The sequence below is a fragment of the Aphelocoma coerulescens genome, chromosome 3, assembly GCF_041296385.1.
Source record: "Aphelocoma coerulescens isolate FSJ_1873_10779 chromosome 3, UR_Acoe_1.0, whole genome shotgun sequence".
Taxonomy (NCBI): Eukaryota; Metazoa; Chordata; class Aves; order Passeriformes; family Corvidae; genus Aphelocoma; species Aphelocoma coerulescens.
Genome location: NC_091016.1, coordinates 67,552,211 through 67,579,872, shown reverse-complemented (window position 1 = coordinate 67,579,872; position 27,662 = coordinate 67,552,211). Strand labels below are relative to the sequence as shown.

Genomic DNA, 27,662 nt, shown 5'->3' with positions numbered 1-27,662 from the left:
TATCATTAGCATCTAGTTCTAACAATAAAATATGTAGTGGAAATCAAACACAAAGTATCCTTACCTGCTCGCATTTTCAGTCCTCAGTTAGAAGTGGCTCAACACAACAGCTGCTTCTCCCTCGGAATTCACCATTCTATTTAAAGTATTTAACAACCGTCATTAACATAAGTGGTCCATAGACTTGAAGTTAATAATTCAATCTGTGCTAATTAGTATTAGGGATGAGTACATTTTATTTAGAAGCAAGTATTTCCCTATTTGTCTAAATTATTAGAAGTTTTCACTATCAAATCCCAGCTCTGATACTTATTATTTGAGGGTAAATAAAAAACAACACTACAGCAGTTTAATTAGCGGTATTTCTGGACAGTAGCCAAATAATTCAGCACTGTAGTCCTCCAATCTTCTAAAAAACCCCACAGTTTATTGAAATAATAATGACCCATGAAACCATTTATGTTGAAGCCTTTCTAATCAGGTTCATCTCCTGACAGCATCATTGAAGAAGCCAGCTGATAGTTTCCAATGCAAAGGTTAGTATCTGACAGCAAATCTAATTTTATTACAAATCTCTACATATTTATGTTTATATAAAGCATTTGTATTTTTCATAAAGCAGACAAGCAACTACATGAAACTCATTTCGCTAAAGAAAAAAAAATGTTAGGCCCTCCTGGTTGTGGAGAAAAGCCTGTAAATGCAATCCAAACAAAGCTTGAAGGCAAATAAAAATATTACACGGGTTTATCTTTTCATCAAGAAAATTCAGACTGTTCTACAAAAAACTTTAATACAAAAAGCTGTTGTGTAAACAGTGGAACTAATGAAACACAGGTTCCTATGCAGGTGTGATGTTCCCCTTAGCCTTCCATGCAATAAACTCTGGTACCTACGTCCCTCACAGCCCATCAGGTAACAGCTCCGAGTTCTCCCTAGGTAACACGTCCTGCGAGACAGCAGTAATTCACATTCACTGCACACCCAGACTACACTGACCCTAACAAATTAAGACGTGGCATTAAATACTGCCAGGCTGTGTAGTGGCACTATTCTCACACCATTTTGGTCCGAGCCACCTAACACTCACCCAAACTATGCCTGGATACAGAGCAGGAGTTACTGTGGATTACTAGTAACAGGCAGCTTGCATGCAGCTGCTCTGATTTGAGGCTGCAGGAGTTGATTTGCAGTGAAGAGAGCCAAATATAGCACTTGGCCCTCAGCACTAAAAATCCCTCCTGGACACATACATTTCACCAGCACAGGAAAGAGCTGAGGCTATACTTGGGTCCCCAAGCATCTGCACCACCCTACCCTCACATCCCTCTCATGTCTTTCACAGCCTTACTTGCACAGGCCTGTTACTTTCAGGTCATTTCACACCCATTACTTCCAGTGCTTTGGTTTGCTGGCTATCCAAACTAAACCAAATTAAGGAAAAAAAGACAAAGTGTCCAGGTTAGTTTGGGATTATAGAAGTGCTGATTAGTCAGATGCAAAGAGTAATTCATGTCTTTAGCATTTATACTAGGTATCCAACAATCTAAGGATGTTTCAAAAGAGTAAGGACAGCCGAACAAACTCCATTGGAAGAAAAAAAAATGTTTAGTTTTGCAATATGCTTCCAAATGACACTGATGAGGTTGCAATATTTTCACTATCTACAACATGTTCTGATTCCCAAAGCAAAGCTTTACTGTCACAACTAAACCAGTGACTGCTAAAAATAACACTTCTTACCATTCATGGAAAGAGAAAACACCTTTGAAAAATAAAACTGCTTTTGCAAGTTATACTTGGTTAAACCAAATGGGCATTTTAAAAGTTACAAAGTGCAGCTTTTGAAGTAGTCAATTCACATCTGGCTAGAAACCACATAATTCAGAAGAGTAGAAAACTAAGTAAGTTTATAAAATACACCAGATTATATCGCTTTAATCATTGACTGAGAACCACAGGAACATGGAAAAGTATCTTATAATTAGCTGAATGATTTCAACAAGCCCTCAAAAACTAGTTAGAAACAAGAAATTAAATACTGAAGGGCTCTTAAATTTAAAGCAAAAAATATGAGAGACAATACAGAACACAAAAGCAAAATGAGAAAAGTGCATACCTATTCTAAGTACGGAAATGAGTTTCTGGTCAAAGGTTAAATAAATTAGTCCACAAAAAACCCAACCATCCCATAGGTTGGTTAAAATATTAATTTTGCAGATACTTTTTGACTATAATGGAACAAAGCCTAGGCTCACCTCATGTCCACAAGCACTCTCTGTAAAATGCATAATTTGCAAAATTCACCAATGAGTGCTGTTTGTTTATTCATGAAGTGTCTACCCTCTTGTGGCAATAAAATTAAGAGATAAAGTCCTCTAATGACAGTGCCATTGTTTAACAGGCATTTCCAATTTAGAACTTCATGGTCTTTGACATGGTGCATTAAAGCAACTATCAGGCTCGTGTAAATTTAGATCATTAATCAACAAGGATAAGAACAAGGCTGTTTACTTAGTGTAATCTCACCTTAGAATAGGAGAGATTTAATCATATATCAAAGTTCAGCAACCACCATGCCCCAATGCGAATAAGATCAGGTATCATTAATTTTGTAAAACACATTTTTGCCTCATCAGATTGGATGTCTTCCATGTTAGTAAATATAGTAATACAATCCAAGACCAACAAAAACACATACCTGGAACAGTGGCATATTCCAGCCACCAGAAATAAACAGGAAAACAAATTCATAAAGCCCAAACTTCCAAGAATTAATATACTTTCCTGAAAATAACCTAGCTCGCTCTTCTCCAATATTCTAGCTGTATTTATAAAAGTGATTCTACATTAAATAATTGCTCTTTTCACCATATTTTACAATACTCATTGAGTTGCTATATTCTACATCTGTAATACAGGGATCTCTATGCTAAACGTGCCATAAAGGTCACCATACACAAACTCCACTTTTACTGGCCACTAAAAGATACAAATTAAACCTATGCTATAATGAGCAGAACATACAGAATTTGCACTACGTAATGGGAAGTGAAAAATTTCTTACCTAATTATAACCATTTAGGAAACTGAGCTGACAAAAACTGCACACTTAGAATTTTCCTGAACTAAATTCTTCATTTTTCTTTTGTCACAATAAGCGAGCATAAACTCCAGTGGCTGAAAACAAGCAGAGCATCAGGCCTTGTTTGCTTCTCGTCTTTTAGACCACAGAGGGAAATCTTGGGTTTTACTAGTAGCTTTCTAATTAAGCTACATGTAGGGATCACTACTTTTGAGATGTGAAAGAGCTTCAACTCAGAATTATACAGCAAAATTACACAGAGATGAATCTGTTCTTCTTCACTATTGACAAATCTGACAACGAAAACCAATCCAATTTTATCAGTGAAAATTCAGTATTTTAGTCCAGAAAACTGACAGACAGCTTTAAGTGACAGACCAGGTAAACACCTATGTACTTGCATGTCAAATAAACACTAAGAAAAGTGCAGTAGTTTTCTACCAGTTTAGATGTGCCTGTAAAAACCTTGTGCTCATACTAACTAAAAAACACGTTTTAAAAAGCTGGTGCTACCCTCCGTTTTCTAGTAGGAACATATCAGAAAGTTTTTGCTTCAGAGGAACTGTCAGGTTGTGGTTCTTCCCCCAGAAATTTGGCTCCTTTGGTCAAGAGTAAGTTGCAAACAGACTCTGATGGCAAAATTACGGACTTCGGTTCTATGTAAGGAAATACAGCCAACTTTTATTGTTTATTAAGTTTCTGCTTTATTTTAGACGATAATTACGAAAATGTGTTCTCAGCAAGTGACCGCCCTGAGTATTTTTATTTCCAATGTGACATTCTGCTTTGCCTGGAAGAACAGTGGTAGATTTAAAAGGTATAAAGGGACATTCCAACCACACACCACAACTGGACTAACCGATGAAATTATTCAACGAGGATGTGATGTGCATGCAGATGCGCATTCCTCAAGCGAGGGAGGCATCCCCACTTTGGAGCCCAAGGTGCCAGGCATGGAGCTGCACTGGATATTCACTAGTAAGCTGGCCACGCAATGTCACCCCAGCGAACTATAAAGCTCGTGAAGAGCGGAGGGCGAAACAACACCGACCTGGGGATTACGGCTTCCCGCGGCACTGCCCCGTGCCACCGCGCCGCGACCGGACAGCGACAGCGCGCGGAGCGCCCTAGGCCGCCTGCTCCGAGTCACCGCGGGGTCCCTCTGGGGCTACTCCGGGCACCCTCGCCAGGTGCGCCGCCCATCCCGCTACCTCCCGGCCCGCGCCGAGCCCCCCGCGCACCTCGGCCCGCGCCGGCCGCCGCCCATCCCGCCCCCGCTCCCCAGCCCGCCCCCGCTCCCCGTCCCGCTCCCCAGCCCGCTCCCGCTCCCCGTCCCGCTCCCGCTCCCGCAGCCGCTCCCCGTCCCGCTCCCCAGCCCGCCCCCGCCCCCGCTCCCCGGCCCGCAGCCGCTCCCCGTCCCGCCCCCGCTCCCGCAGCCGCTCCCCGTCCCGCCCCCGCGCGCCAACGGCCGCGGTCCCGGCGCGACCCCCGAGCGGCCCCGGCCGAGCGCAGCCCCGGGCTGAGCCCCCCGCCCCGGGGAGCCGGGGAAGGGAACAGCGGCGGGGAGGCGTTACCCAGCCCTACCCGCCCCCGGGGCCGCGCACTGGGACGAGCGGCGGCACACGCCCGGCGGGGCCCGGCCCGGGGCGCGGCCCCGCTCCCCGCCGAGGGCATCACTCACGTCGGCCCCGTCCGCTCCCTTGGCGGCCGCGACGCGGCCCGGCGGCTGCTGCGGCCGCCCCGCCTCCCCCCCTCCCTCCGCCACTGGGCTCTCCGTTGCCGCCGTTCCCCCTCCGCAGCGCCGCGCGGCTGGTTCCGCCCAAAACAATCCCGGCTCCCAAGGAAACGGCGCGGCCGGCGCAGGCGCGCAGGGAGGCGCGGCGGGAGCGCGGGGCCCGGTGCCGCCTCCCGGCGCTCGGGCGGTGATAGGACGGCGCGCTCTACGCGGCCGCGTCTCCGCGCCGGGCCCTGCGGTGCCTCCTTCCGCGTTCCAGGGCTGCTTGTGAAAACCTGCTCCCGCGTCATGAGCTGCTTGTGAAAAGCTTGCCGGAGGCATGAGGACGGAATTGTTTTCCACTCATGCGTGATGAGCTGGTTACGGAAACCTATTTGGAAACGTGAGATTGAAATTTGGGGGGGGGGGGGGGGAAAGACGGTGAAAAGCGTTAGAAACGGAAGCCGTTCCTCGGATACTTTATGGTCCATTGAAAAAAAAAAGTGTCAAAAGTACATATATAGCTCTCAGAGTTCAGACTAACAGAAGTTGGTGCCGGAAGAATAAAGTCTCTGTGTAGTGGGCTCTGTAGAGATCAGGAGGGCAAGTGACAAGTGCTTGGAGTGCACACAAGCTTTCTGCAGATAGCAGCACAAATGGATGTCCTCGAGCTATGCAGGTACTGGAGAAACTTTTATTTGTTGCCTGATCTAGTAGTTGATTTAAGCGGTGTTTTGGGGGATTTTTCTCCCCCTTAGGGATAATTACCTAATAAACCTATCATTGTTGTAATGGAAAGACTGTCTGTTCATTTCTTCTGTATAAAAATAGATGAAAACTGTAGATGCCAAGGGTACCTCATGCACTAGAAGGTTTGAGAAATCAATGCAAAGTTTTCGATGAGCATGGTTAGTTTTATTCAGAAGTAAAGCTGGGTGAAATTAGTCTTCCGTTGACAGCAATTTGAACAAACTAGAGGTGAGCAAATGCTTGTGACCCTGAGTTTGTGATGTAGTTCCCAAGCATTGCATCCCTCAAATTCTGTCAGTGAATTACACTGGCTTCTGAAAGAACGCACCTTCTGAAACCTGGCTTCCCTATTGCTCAAGTGTTGTTAGTGCTAGATGGTACTGTCTTACCTGTCCTCTGCTTTCTCAAATGCTTACATGCACTCAAGTGATAGCTAGGGATATTTCTTTTTTCATAAGGTAGCTGTCCTGGATTGCCTTGGCATAACACAAACAAAAACCATCACCTCAGCATTCTTGTGCTTCTTTTTTATCCTTAGTGTGTCTCCATTTTTTTATCTCTCTGTTCTTTGTAGTACCCCAAACTCCATTAAATAATGGCCTTGAACAACCTAATCTCACTTGCAAGTTGGCCTTGCATTGAACAGGAGATTGGACCAGAAATCCAGATGTTCCTTCCTAACTAACTTCCTGGCAGCTGAGAGGCTCACTTATGATAAACCGAAACCCAGTCATTTTTAATTATTGATGTAGGAAACAAATTTGATGTTGTCTGATTTGACCTGTCAGCAGCAGTAATGGGCTACAAAGCCACCTAAATAAGCCTGGCACGAGCCATCAAGGGGTTTTCTATTACTAGCACAAGCTTGTGTCAAGTTTCCAGGAACACTTGTTTCAAAAGAATGTCTTAAAAGATTTCTGTGACCATTACACCTTTGACAAGCACAAGGTGTTTGTGCAGTTTGAGATCTATCAGCAAGCAGTGGTCAGGCCCATTTTCCATGTCAGCAGAGAATACATCTGACCTCTTCAGCTGACTTGCTTGGTTGTGTTTTGGGGGGTATAGACAGATGACACCCCCGCAGTTCTTACTCATAAATAATAGATAAAACCAGTTAGTCTATGTTAAATTTGTTACTTTCATCCTGGACTAGTTGAAAATCACTGTTCTGGAGTTAAGAGCGTTCCATATGGAAAGCTACTGTAAGCCAAGGTTTGATGTGCTGATCTGAAGAAGACTTTTTTGCCCCATGTTACTTCTTGTGAGCTCCTGTGTCCTACAGTTCTTGTGATGTGCTTTGCATAGTGCATAAGGTGACCTGCTGATACGAAGCAGTTCCTGTGGCTGCTAGTCACACTTTCATTGCAGCTAAAGATGTTGCAATGTGTACTCCTGTGTCAGAGCACAAATCTATTTTTAACAATATTTGGACTTTACTCATTATTGCAAAAGCAGTGGAAGTCAGGAGCAGCACCTAAAGAATCCAGGGGAACCTGTACAGCCCCCAAAATAACAGATAACTTTTGTCTGTACTTTGATGGCCTGTGGAACAGACCAAAGAAAAGAAAGCATACATCAACATCCTGTTCATAAGCAGAGACAAGTGTGCAATTCCTATTCTTCTAGAAGAGGAAAAGCAAGAATTTTGAAAAAGATGGAACAGTAATTATGGATTCATGGAGTTTTTCAATGGATTGAAAATCATGTGCTCACTGTGTTTGCCTGATTTTTCAGTTGCAGGGGCTTGTATAGAGAAGGCTTTCCATTATCTTACATTTGGGAAGTAGAAAGGGGCATGAACTAGGGTGGAATATTGTAGCATACAGGTAAACAGTTTGTAGATATCAGATGCATTCTGAAAATCCCGCTGGAATTCCCGGATGATGAAGAATGGATCGAGCTTCTTGTCAGAGAAGCTGATATTCAACAGAAGGTAAAATGTGTCACATGCAGGGACAAGCTCTAGGTGTCACTCGAGTGTACAAAATAGGAGCAAGATCTGGGGCTGGATAACTCGGAGAGTTCTAAAGACACAGTGATGTTTGGGCAGAAGTTAATTGTTTAACTGATCAATCGGTTACTTTCTCTTGATAGCAAAATATAATCGGGTTTCTGGTATTTGGTATTCTGAGCAAACGATGTGAATGCTTTGGAGCTTGAGTTGGGGCAACTGAAAGAAGAATTTTAAATATATAATATTGATAAGAAAAAGAAGCATCAAAAAGTTGAAGTCAGTCATCATTTCTTTTAATAATTAGAGACCAATTTCGCAAGATGTTCTACCTCCTGAGAATATTGGATCTTGCATGCTAAATTTCTAGGGCTCTGAAAGCAAGTCATAAGAACTAACAATGCTGGAAAGCTGGTGTGCCCCAAATATGTGGATATTGGCAGTAAAAATGTCTGTATGTGTTTATTTGGCAATCTGAATTTCTGTGGCAGCTTCTCAGAGATCTGAAAGTCTTTGAACTGAAAAGATTTCCATGTTATTTTGATCCTTGACTTGTCTCCTAGTCCTGAAGTGGGTGCCCTTAGTTCAGGGGGGCACGTAAGCAATCCTTTCTCAGAAAAGAGTTTAAGAACGTTCTTTATCCTCAGTGGCTTTGTTGAGCCATATTTACCTTCTCAAAGTTTTCTCCAGAGTAGGTACAAGACCAATTATGAGCACGGATTTTTTTTCTTGTGTATTATCAACTTCTTGTGGATGCCAGTTCTCCCAAAGCTAAAATTCTGAAATACAGAAAAGTTTTCTCACAGTCTACTACAGTTGTTACTTGTAGGCCAAAAGCAAAAAAGTCTTATATTAAAATTCAGCAGAACATTTAAAGAAACCTACTTTCTTCTTTCTTTTTTGAACATGTTTCCAGTTTAGCACTTGAAAATGTTTTAAGGAAATCAAGTCTTAGTCATCATATTGATGCAGAGAGACTTGAAGCAAGGCTGGAATTATGAAGTGGCACAATCCTAGGGGTCTGGTATTAACAGGAAATATAAGACTCCTAAATTTTTAATAAATAATTTTATTTTTCATTTTAAATGAGCTGGAGTTATTAGGAAAGTCACATGAACACTCCCTTGTATATCAGATTGTGTACCAATATGTTCAACGTACTAGAATAGCTATTTATTTTGCAACATGAGGAAAAGAGGGTAAGCTCATTTGGTTGAACTGCCAGAAAAGTAGGTTTCAGAAGCCACAGGTTCAAATTGTGTCCAGACAAGGAGGGTCATGAACCCGCTGAAGCAAAATTTTATTGTGTTTTCGGTATTAGTGTTTCTTGAGCAACATCTCCTGAGGTATAGCTAAATCTCTAGAGATGTTTTTCCTGTCCTCAGAACAGGAATGCTAAGTCTTTTTGAAAGCAGGTTATCGTTTGGAAAATCCTCGTGTTCTCAGAAAGCTTCGGGTACTTCGCCACATGATGGCAGTGGCACAGCACGTGTCGTTAAGTCTGATTTTTCTCAAGTGCTCTGGAAGCGTTGGCTATTGGAGCTAGAATTTGTCTGTAACTAAGTGCAGCATCGTTGCTTTTTAACTTCTCAAAGTACAGTTGTTCCCCTTGTATGGTTAGTGCGTCTTTGCATATGTTTTGATTAAATTATTTTCCTTCTGTGCTGTTTATTAGCTATGCAATAAACTTTAATAAAGAGTAAGGGATCTCCTGAATATCCCTATTGTATCCTATGGTTAATGGTATTTTATTTGTAGAAGAATTCCCACAATCTTGGTTTTTTTTCAGAAAAGTATTTATTCTTGAAAATGTACTTGTTCTGTTTCAGAATGTAATTGTTGGTGTGGTTCATCAGGTATCTTTTCTTTCTTCTGAAGGGTTGGGTTTTTTATCAAGTCAATTTGGAGACTTTACTTTGTAGTCCTTCAATATATTCTTACAACTTTTTTTCAAAGTCTTCAAGCCTACCTTTTTAAACATTATTGTTTATCTCTCCGAGGTATTTTATTCTTCAGTATTTTATTAAGGTTCATTTCTTTTCATCCTTCCGCTGGTTTATTGAGTAAGAATCCCTATTGTCAGCAAACAAGTGGCCATTTTTTAACTTGGAGAGTACTTTAATAGTTCTACCCCAAATACAGTGTTCACAAATCTTGTTCACAGTCTAGCATTAAAAACCAGCCCTGTGGTGTCCTGCTGCCAAGCTCTCACTCCACCTGTGAATGAGAATTGTCAATTGTCTTTGACTGGCTTTTGCTGCAGCAGGAGGCAATTCCTCATCCCTGCAGCTTCCAGCAGTGATGCTGGTATCTGTCCTCATTCAGTCCCAACTCCCACATGGACACTTGGCCTTGCTGGGCTATTTGCAAGAGATGCCCTTCCCACCCATTTGCCAGACCCACGTTTTTAATAATCCGCCTGTAAAACAAAGCCAAGGATTCTTCTTTGTATGTGCACCCATAGAATAGGAAAAAAGAAAAAGAACAAACTGTGTCCCTTTCTCTGAGTTTTACTATAAAGTGTCCACAGAGGTTGCTGTACTTCCTTCCCCTTCTCATGTCATTTAGCAACAAAACTGATGCTATGAAAAGAAATATTCGAATAGTCACTCTAATATTGGTGTAAATCATCAGCATTATAAAGAAACACTTTTCTCCAGCACAGACAGTAATTACTGTCTTTTGCCTCACCTTTCTCCTCTCTCTTGCCTTGCAATTTTGTTGTTGTTGTTGTTGTTCAGCTTGCCACATGGTGGCAGCTACTTCCTATTTTCTGATGATCACAGCCAAAAAAAATGCTACAGGCTAGATTTCTTCTGAAGTCTCTTAGGGTGGAAAAATCAACACACCATTCTTGCATTTAAGCAGTGGGAAAGAGAGCCCTGCCATGTCGTGCAGCTTGGTCACAAAATCAGCAGGGGAGGGGGAGCCGAGACAGAATCCCACATCTAAATAAATTATATTTGGGGAAAATTCAACCTTGGTTTCACAAAATCTTGCTTGTCTAGAAAACACCTCATGTTTGAAAGAGTTCAAATCAATGTAAATCTAGGCTAACTCTCCTGCAGGGAAATGGAGAAAGAAGCACCCACAGGTTAGTCAAGCCTCTAGAGCCGTGGAATGTGGCCTGGGTGCCGTCCAGAGCAATGGAAAAGGACTGCCACTGGAAAAGTCTGGGTTAGTCCTTCAAGCAGTACTGCAGTGACCAAACAGTGGAGCATGTTCCAGCAGCAACAAAAATGAACAGAAACACACCTGACCCATAGACTCCCAGTCAGTTACCAAAGCTAATTCCAGAATTTTTAGCTGTTGTTCTAGTTTTCTGTGTATCACATAAAAACATACCACTTCCAAACAGAATGTGTATTGAACTACATATGAAAGAAATGTACACCTGCCCATTAGAAATGGACCTCTAAATCTGAACAAGGATATCTATATTTTTTTAGTCTTCCTGTTGGATGCCTGATATAAGGTATATTATAAATCTATATCTAGTATTTAGGTATTTTATTATTGCTATAAAGAACCCTACAGAGATCAGGCTCTGCAAAAACTCGTTTTGGGATTTTTAAAAAAGCTACAGCTAAAAAAAAAAATTCAATATTTGCAGACTCTCTGCTTACTCCTTGATAATCTTCATCAGTGATTTATGGCTTCCATTCTGATCCATTCATCAATTTCTTTTGCTCAGCATGATATTGTTTGAATAGCTCTTCTGTAAGTGTCTTTCTTGACAGCATCTTTTTCTTTGATTCCTTCCAAGTCCTGAACATTTTTCCCCTCTCCAAGCTCCTGCTCTCCTTCCATTCAGTCTGCCCTTAGTTCTGTATCCCCATCACAGCCATAAGAACAGGCTACCTTTTTTAAGTGTGTGGCCCTTTTGAAGTGTGTGGAGTCTCTCACACTGCCACAGACCCCTGTACTCTCACCCAGGGGAGCTGATGGTGGTGGGTCTCTTCCACTTTTTTCTGTGTGGTCATCTGAACAGGCTGTTACAGGGGACCATGCTTCAGCCTACAGGCACTTCTGCAGCCTGCTCTTAGCATTTGCCTCACTAATCAACCAGCGAGACAAGGTCAGAGGAAAACCTGAAATGTGAGCTCAAAACCAGCTCTCCTTGCTCAAGTATAGTACTCAGTGTGTCTCTCCCTAGTTCTTCTGTTGTACTATAGCCCCAAAGGCCTTTCTTGAGCTTCATGCTCAGTAAATTTGGATGCTTTCGGAACCTGTTGAGCACAACTTTTCCCAGAGCACACAAAAGGCTAGCTGCCATCTGGCACTTGCTTTCTGTCCCCCATGTACTGTTGGCTTTGAAAGTTCTGCCAGTAGTGCTGTTCTTTAAAAAAACATTGGCACCAATTCTCTGTAATAACCGGCCAGACCCAAAAATTGTTCCTGTTTCTTTTGGTTCCTGTGAGACATTCTGCAGGTCCTGTTGGCACTGTCTAATGGAAATTTCTGATATCTGATACTGTCTTTTGGTAGCAGATGCTGAACTGTGCCTGCTGGGCATCTGCCCCCCTAGGGGATGCTGTTGCCTGGAGAGGCTTTGCACAGTGTGCCTGTAAGGCACAGATCACAGCAGGACAGACGTGCAGCGTGCTGCCCATGGAACCCAACAACCCCGCGCGTTTGTCACTGAAGTGCTGCTGCTGTTTCATGTAAACCAAAGGCTATTGTTCTTGATTTTAAAGTTTAAAAAAAGGCTACTCTCCTCGGAAACTTTTGTCTCTGTACCTCTCAATACTCTGGTTAGATTTGGGGTGACCATCAGTATAACAATTTTTCATGTTATTATGCATCACATTTGGAAATCAGGTTTCTTCCAGAGAAATCTGTGTGACCGATTACAGTCCATCCTCCTGCTACAAGATGTTCTCAGAAGCTAAAGACTGTCAGACCTTCACTTTGCAATATTCTGTGAATCTTCTTTGACTTCATTCCACAGTTATTTGAGTCTTTTCTAGGTGTCATTTTGTGACTTGGGATATTTTTTTAGCTTTTGTGAGAATAAAGTCTGAAAATCTTACATTGTTTTCTCCAGCTGAGAAAACGGCTGCAGTTTTAGCTGCTCTTTTGCAGCATGGGAATTCTTGATTTACTATGTCATCTGTCCTAGTTCTGGCACCTAGTGATACTTCTGGCAAGGTTTCCTGCATTTTCCAGTCTTTGGACGTGCCTAAATAATAAATCTTTTTTCATATTTACAGTTGACTACTAGGACTGTGCCATTGCTACTAGGAGTGTGTCAATACATTGACACAGAATGTAGGAGCTTGGACCCTGATTCTGATGATAACACCAGCACTTTGTCATAGGATGGGACTCTGCACACAATTGTGAATCCTTGACTCACAATTACCATCCTCCTCATTTCATCTGTCTGGGTCTGCTTCGGTGATCTGTACGTCCCTATTCTGCCACATTTTTAAATGTAGTACCACTGGATTGTTTTGTTTTGTTTTGTTTTCCTGTCTCTTAAGCCTGTAGACAACTGCAACACTCCAAAGCTTTCTGAGTGTTAGAAAAACGGGTTTTTTTCAAGAAGGTGTCTTACGCAGGATGTCAGAAGACTAGCGGGTAGTTTGTAATTAGGGAAGGTGCTGCAGAGTTTGAAAAACAAGTTTGGAAAAAGTTATTACGGTAATTCCAGTTGCTGACAGCATCATCCATTTAAGTTTTTATCCCACTTTCATCCACCTTCCACCCCACTGTTTGTGATGACTCTTATATTTCTGCACTTTCTATGACAAAAATAGAACTTGATATGCTACAGCCTTTGGGACACACAGCACATGTAAATGGCATATCTTTCAGAAATTTACTTTGAATTAAAATATAATAGGAGAAAATGATAAAGATGACCAGCAAATTTTCCATTATTCCTAATGCAGAATTTTCTGATCTCAACTTTGGACTTTACGTGAGAGTCAGGGAAAAAAGAACCAAGCAACTTTTCCAATGTTGTCTTCAGCAAATGCAAGCTGGGGAATATAATGACAAGGTCTTCTTGCACAGGGACATAAAAATTAATAAAAAATAGAGGAGTTTTATCCAACATGCATTAAACTGGAAAGTCATGAACAGTTTGATTCGGTGTTTGTAAACAAAGATGTTATAGCAGGTTCTATTCAAACATAGAAACACATTCACATATATGCACACCCACACACACACTCAATTTGTCAAAATATTAAACTAAACCTGAAGGTAATATTCTCACCTTGCTGACATATTGTTGAAAACCTCACTGATTCAAGTGTCTTGAACTGATCCCATTCCACACAGCCCTGAATGGAGTATTAACATCATTTGCTGCCTTACCCTTTTAACACTTACTTTCAATAAAATTAAACTGGTTAGAGCATCCCTCCTTTATGCAAGTTAATGCACCAAGAGCAAGCATGGAAATAAACCTATATGTAAGTGAAAAGCAGAAAATGCACTTGGAAATTTCAATATACCCTTTTTTTGTGGGAAATGGAGGTGGCTTGTCCCTCTTTTCTGAAACTGTCACAGAAGTAAGGAACTATAAACATTCGTTTTATTTCAATGACATTTCTACCCAGTTGATTTCATCACTAGCTGGAACCATCAGTTAGCAAAGCACTGCAGCACTGATCATTGTATATAACTGCCTAGGTGAGTAGAAATAGTCCAGAACAGCACCTTACAAATAGCAGACATTTGCAGGGGTCTTTGGAAGCACTTGGACAACTGTTGGGTAAAATGCAAAATCTCTCCACAGTCTCTCCTCTGCTTTTCTAACCATAAGTGGAATAATGGTTATGCTTCTTTTCTTCATTTTCTCTTCCACATTCTGCTGCCAATTTGCCCTTACCTTCATCCAAGGACTCACCATTAACTCTAAACATTTTGAACAGAGTGGTCAAAGGGTTAAGTTGCACCATTAGGTGTGACAGGAAGGACTGATAAGAGTTCAACAACCCTCCATCTGCGTGGGCTCCAGAGCAGAGCTCACGGCTGAGTCCCATGACTTGGAACAGCAGAGACAGGAACTGCTCGCCTGCTAAACACAAAAATGACCTGGCCCCTACCAGTCTTTGAGGAGCCTGAACACAAACAGATTCTCACTTTCTTACAGACTCTTCCAAGAAGAACACAGAGCTAAAAAGAAAATCAGACATACAGGTTGCATTTCAGGCCCTATTACGTGCTGCTTCTCTGTTTGTGTTGTGAAGCCGCACATGTGAATGGCAGGTAGCACTCGTTAGACAGGGTGATGACAGCAGTAGAGCAGGAGAAAAAGAAAATCAAGAAAGGACAATTTTGGGTGTGGAACACGTGCTCCCCCTAACAGAAACGTGGAGTAGGCTACAGGAGATCACCACAGCAGTTTTGCTGAACTGCTTCCCAAAGCAGTGCTAGTGCTGAATGTTACATGCTGGGGCACTCAAGCAGGACTCAGAGCTGCACACACAGGGTCACTCTGCTGTCCACAGTCCTTTAGTGTAGCTGTGGTTTCTCTGATGTTCTCTGTCTAGGAAATGAAGAATTATTTTACCCTCTTGTCTAGCAGCAACATGATGCAGTTGTCACTTACGTACAAAGACTTGTAGCACACGGTGTGCTAAGTGCTGGCTGCCAGATTCTCCATGGCTTTAATGCTCTCCACACCTCTGTTAAAGGCAATTGCACAGTCTCTGTATTTCCAGACACGTTTTCAGCAATGCAGAAACCTCAGTAATTAATTCTTTAGATCATTCTGTTGTAAAGATGACACTCAGTTTGCTCACTTCCTAACTTCTCCTCATTTGTCTGCCTTTATTCTGCTGGTTTCTTACATTTGGCAGCAGCCAGAACAAAAGAACGTTTCAAAGGCAGAAGCTTTGACTACTGGAAAAAGATCCTCTTTGCATCTCCTTATTGTCACTTTCCTTTCCTTGGATCCATTAGCATCTGTGGCCAGAAGTCACAGAGATGAATTTATCTACCAGATCTTCTGCCCTCTGTGTTCTTTCAAGTGCAGAGCAGGGACAGAATTTATTTTTAACTTGGCTACCTTTCCCTCTCCCAAACTCCTCCCTACCTTACATTCAGCAGCTCCTGCTGTTAGAAGCCATCCACATTGTCCATCTGGGGTTGCTGCCCAAAGTTCCCTCTCGCTCTGGGAATCAGGGCTATGTAGCTTACTTTTTCTGGGTGTGTTTGAAAAGAAAGTAAAAATGCCTTCCTTGTTTCCCAGCTGTGCATGGCTCTATGTCATGGTATTATTTTTTGGAGCAACTACACAAACTCCTTTTCTTCATGCTCGCCCCAGTCTTGTGGATGTGCAATGCCTTAGAGATGCCTTTTGAAATGTTCCCTTCCTTTGAGGATATTCAAAGAGAACTAAGAAAGAACTTTGGTTCTTTCCTCTTAGCAAGGAAGTGATATCTACGTGTCTGTTTTCTGACAATTTCTTGTTCTGAAATTTAGAGAATTTATGTTTAAGTGAATTTATGTGCTCTGTGTTCTGACACTGTTTGCAATTTCTTTTTGGGGGGGGCAGTATTTTTCTGAACTTACAGTAAACCCAATTTCAAGGGTCAACTTCTATTTAAAAAGTCTCCTACTGTTGTTTATATTTTAACCACTGTGCTAACAAATGTACCCTGACTCTGAAATAAGATCTGATAAACTTCCACCTATGGGTGGGCCTCACAGTGATCAAATAAATGAGAACAAACACCACAAGACCAGAACTGGGGGAAGATTTAGATACAGTGTGCATCTGTGAGGGAAAAGAGGAAGGAAGGAAAGGCACAAAAGGATAAACCAAGAGTTTACAAGAGATCCTTTCAAACAGAATGCCTTCACGGGTCACATCCTTGTCACAAGACAACAGTGAGGAGTGCCAGTGTGGCAGATGAAAGACACCTCTGTTTTGTCATTTTCTTGTGGAAAACTTACAGAATGACTGTTTTTGTACCAGGAGCAATTGCTGACAATATTGTCAAGTCCAGTTTTCCAGGATCAGATCCATTTAGGCAAAGATAATAAGATTTCTTCAAATCTGCCTTGCCATCTTTGAATGAAATGGCAATATGAGTGTTCTTTCCTTTCTTCAGAGCATCCGCACCAATGTAGGTGCATTTAAATCAGATTTGAGGCAGTGAGATTGAGAGAAGAACCAGAGCCAAGCCTAAAAGTGGCAACAACTATAGACTATAAGGAAGGAGTATAGATTCTGAAGGAGTATATGTAGACTTTTAACATGAGGAAAGCTTGCAGAAGAGTTTGCTTGCGTGATGCATGCAAATTTTCCCAAACTATCCTGGACATGTGTTAACAAACCTTTGGCTACCACGATTAGCTTCTTTGGTTTTGAGAACCAGTAGGAAGAGCTAATCTGATTAAAATCTCTGACCTGTAGTGTTTATTGATGGGTTTTACAAACTCAGTTAAGACTCACAGCCTTTCAAACCTCTCCATGCAGCAGAAAAAGCTGCACTCACCCACTTCTGCAGCTTTTTTTCTTAGATTTTTACCACGAGATGTGCACCATAACACAGTAACCCAGTGACTTCCTCAGTGGAAATGGGGGATACAGAAAAATGGGGAAGGTGCCAAAGATGCTGGGGAGGGCAGGGCTGAGCAGAAAAGAGGTTTTGCATTGGAGTAAGGAAAAAAACCCACTATCAGATAATATCTGATGGGAAGGAGGCACAGGGATTGGTGAGCAGGTGCTGTTTGTGGCCAGGGAGTCAGGGGGTATAGAGCAGGAGAGAGGGAAACCAGGATCTGGAGCAAGAATTGCAAATGGGTTTAAGATTGATTAAAATATGTGAGGCTAAACCAGGATTGAATATTTCTCAAAAGCCTGCTTGCTAGTAAAGCCTACTTGGTTTTAAAGCCTACTGCTCCTTTGTTTTACCCTTCTTTCCCAATGAGTAACTGTTCCTAAAACCTGATAAGCCCGATCCCACATATTATTGCACTACAGCTTGACCCATTCTCCCTGTCACCCTTCAAATGTTTCCCTGAGCTGAGTCCAGCTCCAATCGGCTCCTCTCCCTAGCCCATCTGCTTTGCTTCCCTGGACTAACATCAGTGGTATCCCAAGCCTCTACAGATATCCCATGCTTTGCTGTTGTTCACAAGTTGCATTAAAACAGATTCAAGCACAGAAAACAACCAACTAACATAGTGTTATACTACCCTACAAGAGAAAAATAGCATAGGACCAGAGGCAGGATCAGCTTTAAAATTTTCAGTAAAATAGAAGCTAAGCTGGTGCTCATGCTAGAATGCCTCTCTCACATATTTACTCCTGCACTCCTAACTTTATCCCAAGCCCTCAGTACAATGGAACTTCTACTTCAAGCAAGCAGGATGATGTAGAAGTGGATAGCCTCATTAGTTTTTAGAAGCAACTCATGATTCCGTAAACTTTCGGCCTTCAATTGCAGAGGACTGAATTGCATGATCCAGCAGTGTCCATTCAAGTCTGTTCTCCCCATCCAAATATTCATCCTGCTCCTGCCTCTGGTGAGTCACTAGCACATGTGATTCAATAAGTTGTTTTGAAGCAACACCAGAGAGTTTACATGCAAGAGAAGCCATGAAATGGTGCTTCAGTGCAACTTTTCTGAGGTAAAGGCTGCTTGGGAAATGCAGAGTGAGCTGATGATGAAATCAGGATAACACACAGCAGAGCAAAGTCTGACACCCTCACTGGATGAGTTTGTGTACGCAGTGTGAGGTTAAATGTCTGGTGAGGAAGAACACTAAATTGCTACCTATGGTTCTTAAACCTAATGTTTAAGGTTTAAAGTAGCCTCTTAAATCTAAAATTTAAATGAAATTAAAATTAAGTTCTACTCCTAAATGGAGGGGGAAAAAGGAATCTCTAGGTCAAGGAGACAGCAGAAAAGGAATTCTTTAATAAAGAGGTAAGATTAAACTATTTTACAGAGTTAATATTATCTGAATCTTATAATCATGCTTACCATGAGATTAAATAGAAGTTGCTCCTTATAAATCAATACAGGTAATCATGGCTGAATTTACTATTGGGACTCTAGTGTCAAGGGATATTCAGATCCTGCCTGGACACATGATTTCCCATGCTTTCCAGCAACATTATTCCTGTCTTTTCTCTAGCAGAGAAGGACCTAACCATTTTAGAACAAAACATATCCTGTAAAACAAGAAAGTGCCTTCGCATTTAATAGCATCCAGTAGAAATGATTGAATCTGATTTGGTAATCCATCCAATTCAAGGTTGTTTGAACGGCCCCACCACAGCAAGGGGGGAACAGCATGGGAGAATGATTAACTTAATCCTCCTGCCTTGTTTGTTTGATGCTGCCTCACTCCAGTGCGAGTCAATAAAACTTTGAGCACCGACACACACAACTTCCAGCACCCCCCGGCTGGGCCAAAATGGGGATTAGCAAAGCTGCCTTTCTCCTTCTGTTCTTTCTCAGCTCAGGTAAGAGTCCTTTGCCTTCTGCTTGCCTAGGTCAGACTGGGGCCAAACACTTACAAGCTCCATGGGGTGAAGGTAGGTCCCCAAATCCCTGCGTCACAACTTCCCGGGACGATGATGGATTTGGGGCTTGCTGGCCAGCAAGAGCTGCTGCTGAATGGAGGGAGAGCAGTGCTTGCTCCAGGGTTCTGTTCATTAGAGACACCAGAAAAGCAGCAGCCTTGGTGTCTGCATGGGCAACTAATGGCTCCCAGCAAACATTTCCCATGGCCAGAGATGGGGGGACCCTTGGGAAGCTGCCTGTCAAAGGCTTGTACAAAGGCATGGCTCTCTCTGGTTTCAGCAGCCTTTTATCTTAGGTTTGGAATTTTTCTATGTTACTGCCAGCTACTGTGATCCCTTTTTTGATTGCTTTAAAATGTGTTAATGCTTGTGCAGAACCGAATACAAAGGAAGGGAAAGCTTGTTCTACACACTGCAGTTTCAGTCTTTTTCATAACCACAAGTAAATTTTTCATTCCATGTGATAGGGAGACCAAATCTGATCAGTGTTAGTTTCTGCAATATTTTTTGTATGAAGTGATATTTTTGTGGAAGATGGTGCAAAAAAATTTTTAACCCTTAAGAACTGAATAGGATTCTTTAGATATATTTATATGGGTTTCATATATATGAGTATTATCTGTCCTAAAAACCTTAAAGTCCAATGAACTATGAGATTCAGACCACACATCTTCTTGCAGCTGTCTGTATAACCTCACAGTATGCTATGATTGCAGTTATGAGTGTGCTAATGCATATATAAAGATGCAATAAAATAAACAAACATTTTACATGTGTAGCTTTAAAACATAAGAAAGGTAACAGTTAGGAAAATGTATGGGGTAGATTTTAGCTGGAAATATTAGAGACATGCCCCAGCATAAAAAAACCCCTGTTATTTAATGCTAAGAATTTTTATCCTAGTTTAAATTCTAGTTTTTAAGCATTGCTTTTGCAAATGAACAGCCTCAGTCAAATCAAATACCTTTCTGAATTAAGTAAGGATTTTATATGGAGCAGGAAAATATACTATTTGGGCTTTTATCTGAAATACTATACTTTTGTTTGCAAATCCTTTATCAAATGGTAGTAAATATTTGCATTTCTGAATAAGATAGTTATACATCCTTCTGCGACTGTAAAATACCATAGATATAGGGAAAATGGTAGCTAGAAAATTTACTGCATTTTTATTCAGATTGCATATTTTCCTTTTTTATTTATAAAGTATTATGCCATGCCACATAAATAGAACAGAAAGGGGGAAAATATTTTTATGACCCAGATTAATTATGACCCTGTCAATATTTCTAAAATAAAATGCTGCAATATTAATGACGATATTATTGCAAAATGTCAAAACAGAACAGAATTAAGTTTGCATGGAAGCTGTACCATAGTAGGAATTCTTTACTTGTTTTTCTTTTCCTTGTGGAGAGCATTGCAGCATCCCTATGACATTGTCTTAACCTAGTTTAATGTTTTCTCTCAAAACTCATTTCTTCTCAATGTTTTTGTTTTGAAATAACTAGTGGAATCTGTGATTCCTCTGCCTGCCACATGAAATTTCATTGTATTTTTTTTCACTTATTCTTTTCTTTTCCAGCAGCTATCCTTTTCTTCCATGCATACTGTTAAAGTAACTGTCAACCCTTAGGGATGAACTCTTCCCTAGTCTACATGCAGAAAACCCCCTGCAGGAACTTCTCCGCTTTTGCAATTGTATGAGAGGAAGCACAATTTGGCTTTTATCCCTATTTTATCATCTTCAACTTGTAGATGCAAAATGATCTTCAAGAAAATACCCTATGGCAGGCTGAGCTACCTCTCAGGTTATTTAATACCAGGAGGCATAAGAGCCTGCTTTACACTAAAGAGAGTTGCTCAGGAAAGGCAGGAGCTGTTGCCTTTCTCAGCTGGAAAGACACCACTGAACAACTCAGTGGAGCTCCCCGTCACAGGCCATGGGTCTGTGTGGGACAAGGAGGCTTTTTGTCCCTCCTGCTGGCATTGGGCCATGGCTGAGACAGACAGGGGTCAGAGAAAGGTCTCTGCAGCACGGCTGCTATTCCTGAGATGCCAGTCATGGTCTGGTTCATCCCCTGTCTGCCTTTTATTCAGCAATTGCATAAGGCCAGGCACAAAAACACAGAGCAGGACCGAGATGTCCTGCAATGACCAGGGGCCAGGGTGTCTGTTTGGGGTTGAAACCTTACAGAACAGGTAGCTCCCAGAGCCAAATGTTCGTCAGAAGAGTCATATGCTCCTCTGATAAAGAAACTGTAAAAATCACAGGACTTGTGCAACTCCATGACCCTGCAGCTAGAAGTCATGGAAGTCAGTGCTGTGCACTAATTCAGAGATTGCATAGCTGTAACAGGAAAATACTAAATGAAAAAGTCCTTTACAAGGAGGACTGTTCTTGAACATTTTTTGAGTTTACCATTGAACATAGCTGTACTTTTTCGTATCCTCTGTGTTTGACACGCAGCTGTAGCCCAGAGGTTGTTAGGTGAATTTATTTACCAGTTTAGTGTTGTGTGTTAATTCATTGCAATGGAGGGCAACAACTGCTACCTTGATTATTAAGTAAGTTCAGTACAGGGTTATTACAAAAATGACAAACTGAACATCTGACAAGCCCAGTGACTGAGGATGGTTTGTTTCTTGCAAACGTAGGAGCCTTTGAGAAGAGGTGGCTGATAAATATGGAGTCATTCCATGTGGATAGAGGAACAGCAATGGACAAACATTGTTTCACATCGTTCTTGAGTCCCATTGGTTCCCTTTCTCCAAAGCATGCATGGCCAGTATTTTCTTTCTGAAACACCTCACTGTTTTTCCTCCTTGGGTTGTCTTCTGTGCTCCCATCACTTTATACCGTAGGTTTGTGTTACTTGTTACGACTTTCAGTATGAGACAAAGCACTGTCCAAGCCATTTCTCTGTCCTGCCTTACACTGGGTTTTCAGTGATGCTACCTTTTATCACACCAGGAAGACATTTTAGATTTGCCCATATTTTGTCACCATTAACCCAATTATTGCAGCAATTAAATGATCATGTCACATAACTAGGTGATAAAGAATTTAACATGAGAGTTTCAAAGAGATCAAATTGTCATTCCCATTTTCACTCCTTTTTCTCTCTTTTCCCTTTTAGTGCAAGGAGGCATCCTAGACCTCTATGTGAGAACAGAGGGAGCTTGGTTGCTGAACCCAATGAAGCAAGCTTATAGAGCAAATAGTGAAGAAGAATGTGCAGAGAAATGTGAAAATGAGGAAAAGTTTGCTTGCAGGTAATTTTTTACTGATTCCCACATACGTCTTTCCTTGCAGGTGATGGAACAATATGCCTTTTTTATCAGCAGTCTGAACTTTCAAGGGTTTCCTTATGACTATGTGTGGGTTTGAGGTTTGCTGTAAAAACAAAAAAATGTGTAGAAACAGAATGCCTGGGACATATAGGTGAAGACAGAAGAAATCGAGAAATTAAGAAAGTTATGTTGAATTATTATTGAAAAAGTTTACAATATCTTGATGCACAGCTTGACACGCTGCAAACCAACTGGACATGGTTTTATCAAGACTCTTGCACTCTTGCAACAAGGAATCACAATTAATTTCTTGGGAATTTAGGACAGCAATAATGGCATTGCTTATGTTCATTGCATTGGCTATCTTGCAGATAAATCCATTATTCTGAATTTTACTAGAATTTGCACTTAGGTAATTTCTACTTACTCTGAGAAAGAGACAGCCACCTAAACCTCCATGATCCTAAACCCCACTTTCAGCCAAGGCCTCTGCCTGCACTTGCATTAACGAGGCTCAAGGGGCTAGAAAGCATGAAATGTGTTCATGAGTCTGTACCACTGTTCTTTGCTCAGGCTTCTGCCCCAGTGGAGCCTATTGCTCTGAGCCTAGGGCTTCTGGATCTCCTGCACCAAAGCCTCAGAGCCCACTGAGCTCCAGCAGTATAGCAGCAAACTGGGGCAGTGAGGAGAGAGATCCCTTACTGTGGTGGGAGGCAATCTGCACATATGGGGCAGAGGGGTTTTCTCTTCCAGTCTTCAGAAGATCTTGATCTACCACTTCTGCAGCACACCTTTTGGAACTCAGCAGAGTGATTGTCTGCAGTGTTGTTTCAAGCACTTGGTTCTACTTAATGCTTTTATTCAAGGCAGGGATACAGTTTAAATGTGTTTTGTAACTGTGTTTTAACTCAAAAGGGAAAATGGGACTTACTTTAAAAAGGTGTAACCCTGAAGGATTACAGGGTTTTGCTGAGAGTGTGAAGTACCACCAATTACCTTTGAGCTAGCTTCACTCTGAAAACCACAAAGAGGGCAGAGCTTCAGTAGCATGTGGTTCAGGAGTGTAGGGAGGAAGGCAGAGAGGTCAAGTCTATATATTCAGATTATACATTTACAGTTTTCAGGGAATTAATGTTTACTTTTGAGGCATATTCAGACACTGTATCATTCCTTAGCCTCTGTCCTGGTGTCTAAGCCTACCATTACCTTTCACTGGAATAATATCAGTTATTAACATTAATTATGTGAGATCTATTACAATCAAGCCAGAACAGGTGCTATCTGGCAGGAAGGATCTGAGGAAAGAAAGGCAGAGCTCAAGACCAGGCCAGCACTGCAGCATCCTCACATGAATGCTTCAGACCAAGCTGTTCAGATCAATACTTCAGACATGTTATCCCACCTTAGAGGTGGATTGGGCTGAGCTCCTTAGTTACTTCCCTACTTACGAATTTAACATTACTGACAGCTTAATTGGCTTAACTGGGGGCAGCAGCCCTGGTGTAGTTTTGACCCAGGACAAGCAGCACTCTCCAGACCACTCATGGATATGGTTGCCAGCAATGAGTCCAGATGTGATCCTGCACCTCTAGGAAGAGGCTGTGTGAATTTACAAGCACAGGCCCACTGGGGCCATGCCACCTGGTCACAGGGCTGCAGAATATGCTTTGTCAGTATTTGCTTTCCTGGTGTGGATCTACCCACTGAATGCCATGCTGCTATTGCTCTTTTCCTAGTTCAGAAAAGCCAGCTGTAGGAATTGCTTAGCCTGTCAGAAGGTTTCCTTGGATGCTGTTGTAAAGGCTACACCATCTGCTTCAGTTTTGCAGCTTACAGTGTAGGCACTTGCTGAAAAGACAAAAGGCTGTTTCTTAAAAAGTGCTTGCACTGCTTCATGTACAAAGATGCAGAACAGCTACCACAAAATAATTTAAGGTCCTGGCCTGTGTTTTACCTGCTCCTTGCTAACTGCTGCATACTGTGGAATGTCCCACTCCTTGAATGACCACTAATATTTCTGAAATAAGATCAAGGTGCCTTGTGCATTTATCCCCTTCAGCATGATCTCTTGAATGTCTAGCAGGTTATAAATCTTTTGTCCCTTGTTATAATTTGTTCTTGTTGCTCCATTTCAACCTAAGTTTGATATGAACGCTTAGAAGTGAAAATCACCACTGAAAATGTGAGCTCAGTTTCTCAGTCTTAAATATACTGAACTGTAGTGCTTGATAAAATGACAACTGAATACTCAAAAATGTTTTCAGGAAAATAAGCATCTATCCAGCCATTGTTTCTTACATTGCTCTCTCCTTTTAATTTCAACAGGGCCTTCTTATTTACTAGTAAAGACCAACAGTGTTTAACATTGACTGAGAACACCAAAACAGCAATGATATTCAGAAGAGCAAATGCAGTTCTTTACGAAAAAAGAGGTATGTCTATGTCTTTTTTATATTATTGGACTCTCTTCAGATAAAAAGGATCTATTTTTATAATATTTGTATATTGCTATATGATGTTTGTACTCTTCAGTTGGGGCCAATTGGTGGCATTTTTATCCTATTCTTATTTTTATGGCATAATTAATTGACATGGTGAATTTTTGTATTTCCCTTTTGTACATATTTTATTTATTAATATTTTTGTAATAGATGAGGATTATTTGACAGAAATGGTCTCTAATTATTTCTGAAAATACAAAGTATGTCTCTGAGAAAGGGCAGCTATCCAATTTTTTATCCTGTTTCAAATATTATCACCTTATTGATGATAATGGAAGGAAACAATTGGGATTTAAGACTATTTTTGAACTACATTATCGAGCATGGAGCTCTTGCTATATACAGGAAAGAAGGAATGTGGTTTATTTTTAATGTAACATAAATTTAATTGTCCTGTTCCCTGACTTTAGTAATATAGAAGGGAGAAAAGATCTCCTTAGGGATCATTCAGATAAAAGATAATGTGGTAAACTCTGAATAGAATTACTTCTGTTCTGTGTTAAATGACTTCATAAACACTATCTTTGACCATTTGCTGAGTTTTAAGATTGAAAAAAATATTAATGCTTTTGAAAATATTCAGAAATTGGAAACTATGTTATCTCAAGACTTTTGTGTCCTTCAACAAAGCAAGGTGCATCAAAAGCTAAGATGAAGCAGGTTCTCAGCTGCTGAAAATCATGAAGTGGTTTTGATGGGCCAGTTTCCAAGCAAGAGGCAAGAATCATAATAACTTGACAGTAAATACCCATGAGCTCTGGAGAACTGCATCTTTACTTCTCTGCCGACCTGCCCTTATCCCTTCCTGTGGAATAGGACAATGCTGTGTCTACAGCAGCTGCAAGGAGATTTTAGATAGTAGCTCAACTACTGTTGTAGTTGATTTTAGATAGTAGTTCAACTATCTGTTCAACTACTGGCTGGATTGCAGCTGAACATCCAAATGAGATTTTGTTCAGACATTGTTAGGATATTAGGAAGTAATTTTCCACAGAAAGGTGGGTAAGCACTGGGCCACATTTCCCAGAGAGGCTGTGGAGCGTTCACCCTTGCAGATGCTGCTCTGAGCAGTCTCATCCACCTTTGAACCTGGATGTGCTATTTCTGGGGCTGTGGACCAAAGACCATTGAGGGTCCTTTTCAACCTGATGTCTTCTGAAGCCTATGTCAAGCTACATTTTTTTCTGTAGGTAATTTAATGTTTAGAACATTAGCTCTTTTACTATACACAGAAGCAGGTGGGAATTTCCATAAATCGCATCTAAGTAACACTAAAAATTCTTCTGCAGTTCCTATGTAGAAGGAAAACTGAGTGAATCAATTAGCAAATAACAAAGCTAAAAGACTGAATGAGTTATATGTAAATAACTGTATTGGTTTTGCTTACAGTGATCAGAAGCTAGACTGTGATTTTTTATTTTTGAGTCATCCCTTGGGTTTACTGTGGCTAGAACCTGGTCCTGCAATACATTGAGGATTTGTTACATCTTTTGAGGCCATAGACATGTGTTTTAGTTTCTTGAAATAACAGACCCACACCACTAAAAGTGTGAAAAACTGTTGTTTGACATAACCAAAATTTCCAAAAATCGCACCTTTACCTACAGAAACCAAAAGACGGACCTTGGTATCGTAAACATCAAAAACACAGCCTATTGTGTATGTGCCAGAAGGTTTCTGTGTTGTTCATCATTTTATTTGCAGTAATTTTTTCAGTCAATGCAATTACTCAATGAGACCTAGTTGCTTTTTATCCTTGCCTTCAAAGAAAAGGATGAAAATTAGTACAAAACAGACAGTTTCAGAAGTTATTTTTTCTATAGTATGTGCTATAAAAGAGAAAGTTAACCTTCTCTGACTTATAGTAAAAGTAATAAGAATTAAAGCTGCATTTGGGAATTGTTACCTACCTATCTGTTTGGAAATAGTTAATCCAAGGGACATGGGTTGAGTTTGGGGATCAAAGTTAGTCATTTGTCATCAGAAAGAAAAAGCCCTAAAGGTTATATAAACAGTCAAAAGTTTACACAAACAAAAGAGTCAGCACTTGACTGATTCAATGCTCAGTAATTGAGGGGTTTAATGTTATTTTATTGCAAAATTGTTTGAGGGATCCAAATGGCTTCCAGCTAAAGTTTCTAGAATAAACTCCCCTCTACATACACTGAAATAAAAGCATGCCTAAAGGTACATCTGTGAATTCAGGTCTAAACTATCAGCCCTCAGAAAAAAGCTGAACCGTATTTTGGATTCAAATATTAGTCCTTCTCACTTTGGGCAAGACAGATCTGTGTAAAATGGCATTATTTCTCCAGGTTTCTCTTAATCTTCTGCTTGTATGTCAGCTTTGTTACAACTTTAATGCTGAGAAAAACTGTAGCAAACCTGGGTCTCTACAAGTACTCCCTTTGGATACTACTTAAAGACACTGAGACAAGCTCACAACCTAAAAGACAGATTGCTTCTCTAGGGAAATGTTAAATGAGTTTCCTACTTAGTTTTCCAAGCCAGAGGACACGTTGCCTGACAGTGACTGTCCCTGAACTGCAGACACAGAAGCTCTGAGGGAATATGCCAAGATCTGAGTTCCTTCAGCTGTGCCTTGGAAGAGATGCCCCTTGCAAGCCATCTCTGCCCTTGCAGTCACCAGTTCTGTGCTGGGAAAGGTGATTGCCCAGGTCTGCTAGGAAAGTCTTAGGGGCTTCAGTGGGGTTATGGTTTCTCCCACCTCCTGGGAAAAAAAATTGCAACACTGAGCTTTCAGTTCTCCTTTAATTTAATTATTATTCATTTAAAACAATTTTATGTTTTAAGATGACTAACCCCAGACTTCATCAGCATTAAAATTAAAATCCTTTGTCTTATAC

The 27,662-nt window shown here is 41.2% G+C and overlaps 2 protein-coding genes across 7 annotated transcripts in view; one reads left to right on the top strand and one right to left on the bottom strand.

Moving 5' to 3' along the window:
• Positions 1 to 4,822, bottom strand: part of AHI1 (Abelson helper integration site 1) — a 90,984-nt gene extending 86,162 nt beyond the window's left edge. For 3 of the 5 annotated variants that reach the window (XM_069010717.1, XM_069010714.1, XM_069010718.1), the window contains exon 1: positions 65 to 4,310. In XM_069010717.1, coding sequence (XP_068866818.1) covers positions 65 to 74 — 10 coding nt within the window. In that variant the 5' untranslated portion in view covers positions 75 to 4,310. Of the gene's footprint in view, positions 1 to 64; positions 4,311 to 4,766 lie in introns of those variants that run through there. The other 2 variants (XM_069010716.1, XM_069010715.1) reach the window with 2 other exon arrangements.
• Positions 4,823 to 18,832: 14,010 nt separating this feature from the next.
• The window catches only part of PLG (plasminogen), a 24,010-nt gene continuing 15,180 nt past the window's right edge, over positions 18,833 to 27,662 (top strand). For both annotated transcript variants that reach the window (XM_069010712.1, XM_069010711.1), the window contains exons 1-3: positions 18,833 to 18,940; positions 22,141 to 22,276; positions 24,620 to 24,726. In XM_069010712.1, coding sequence (XP_068866813.1) covers positions 18,892 to 18,940; positions 22,141 to 22,276; positions 24,620 to 24,726 — 292 coding nt within the window. In that variant the 5' untranslated portion in view covers positions 18,833 to 18,891. The remainder of the gene's footprint in view (positions 18,941 to 22,140; positions 22,277 to 24,619; positions 24,727 to 27,662) is intronic.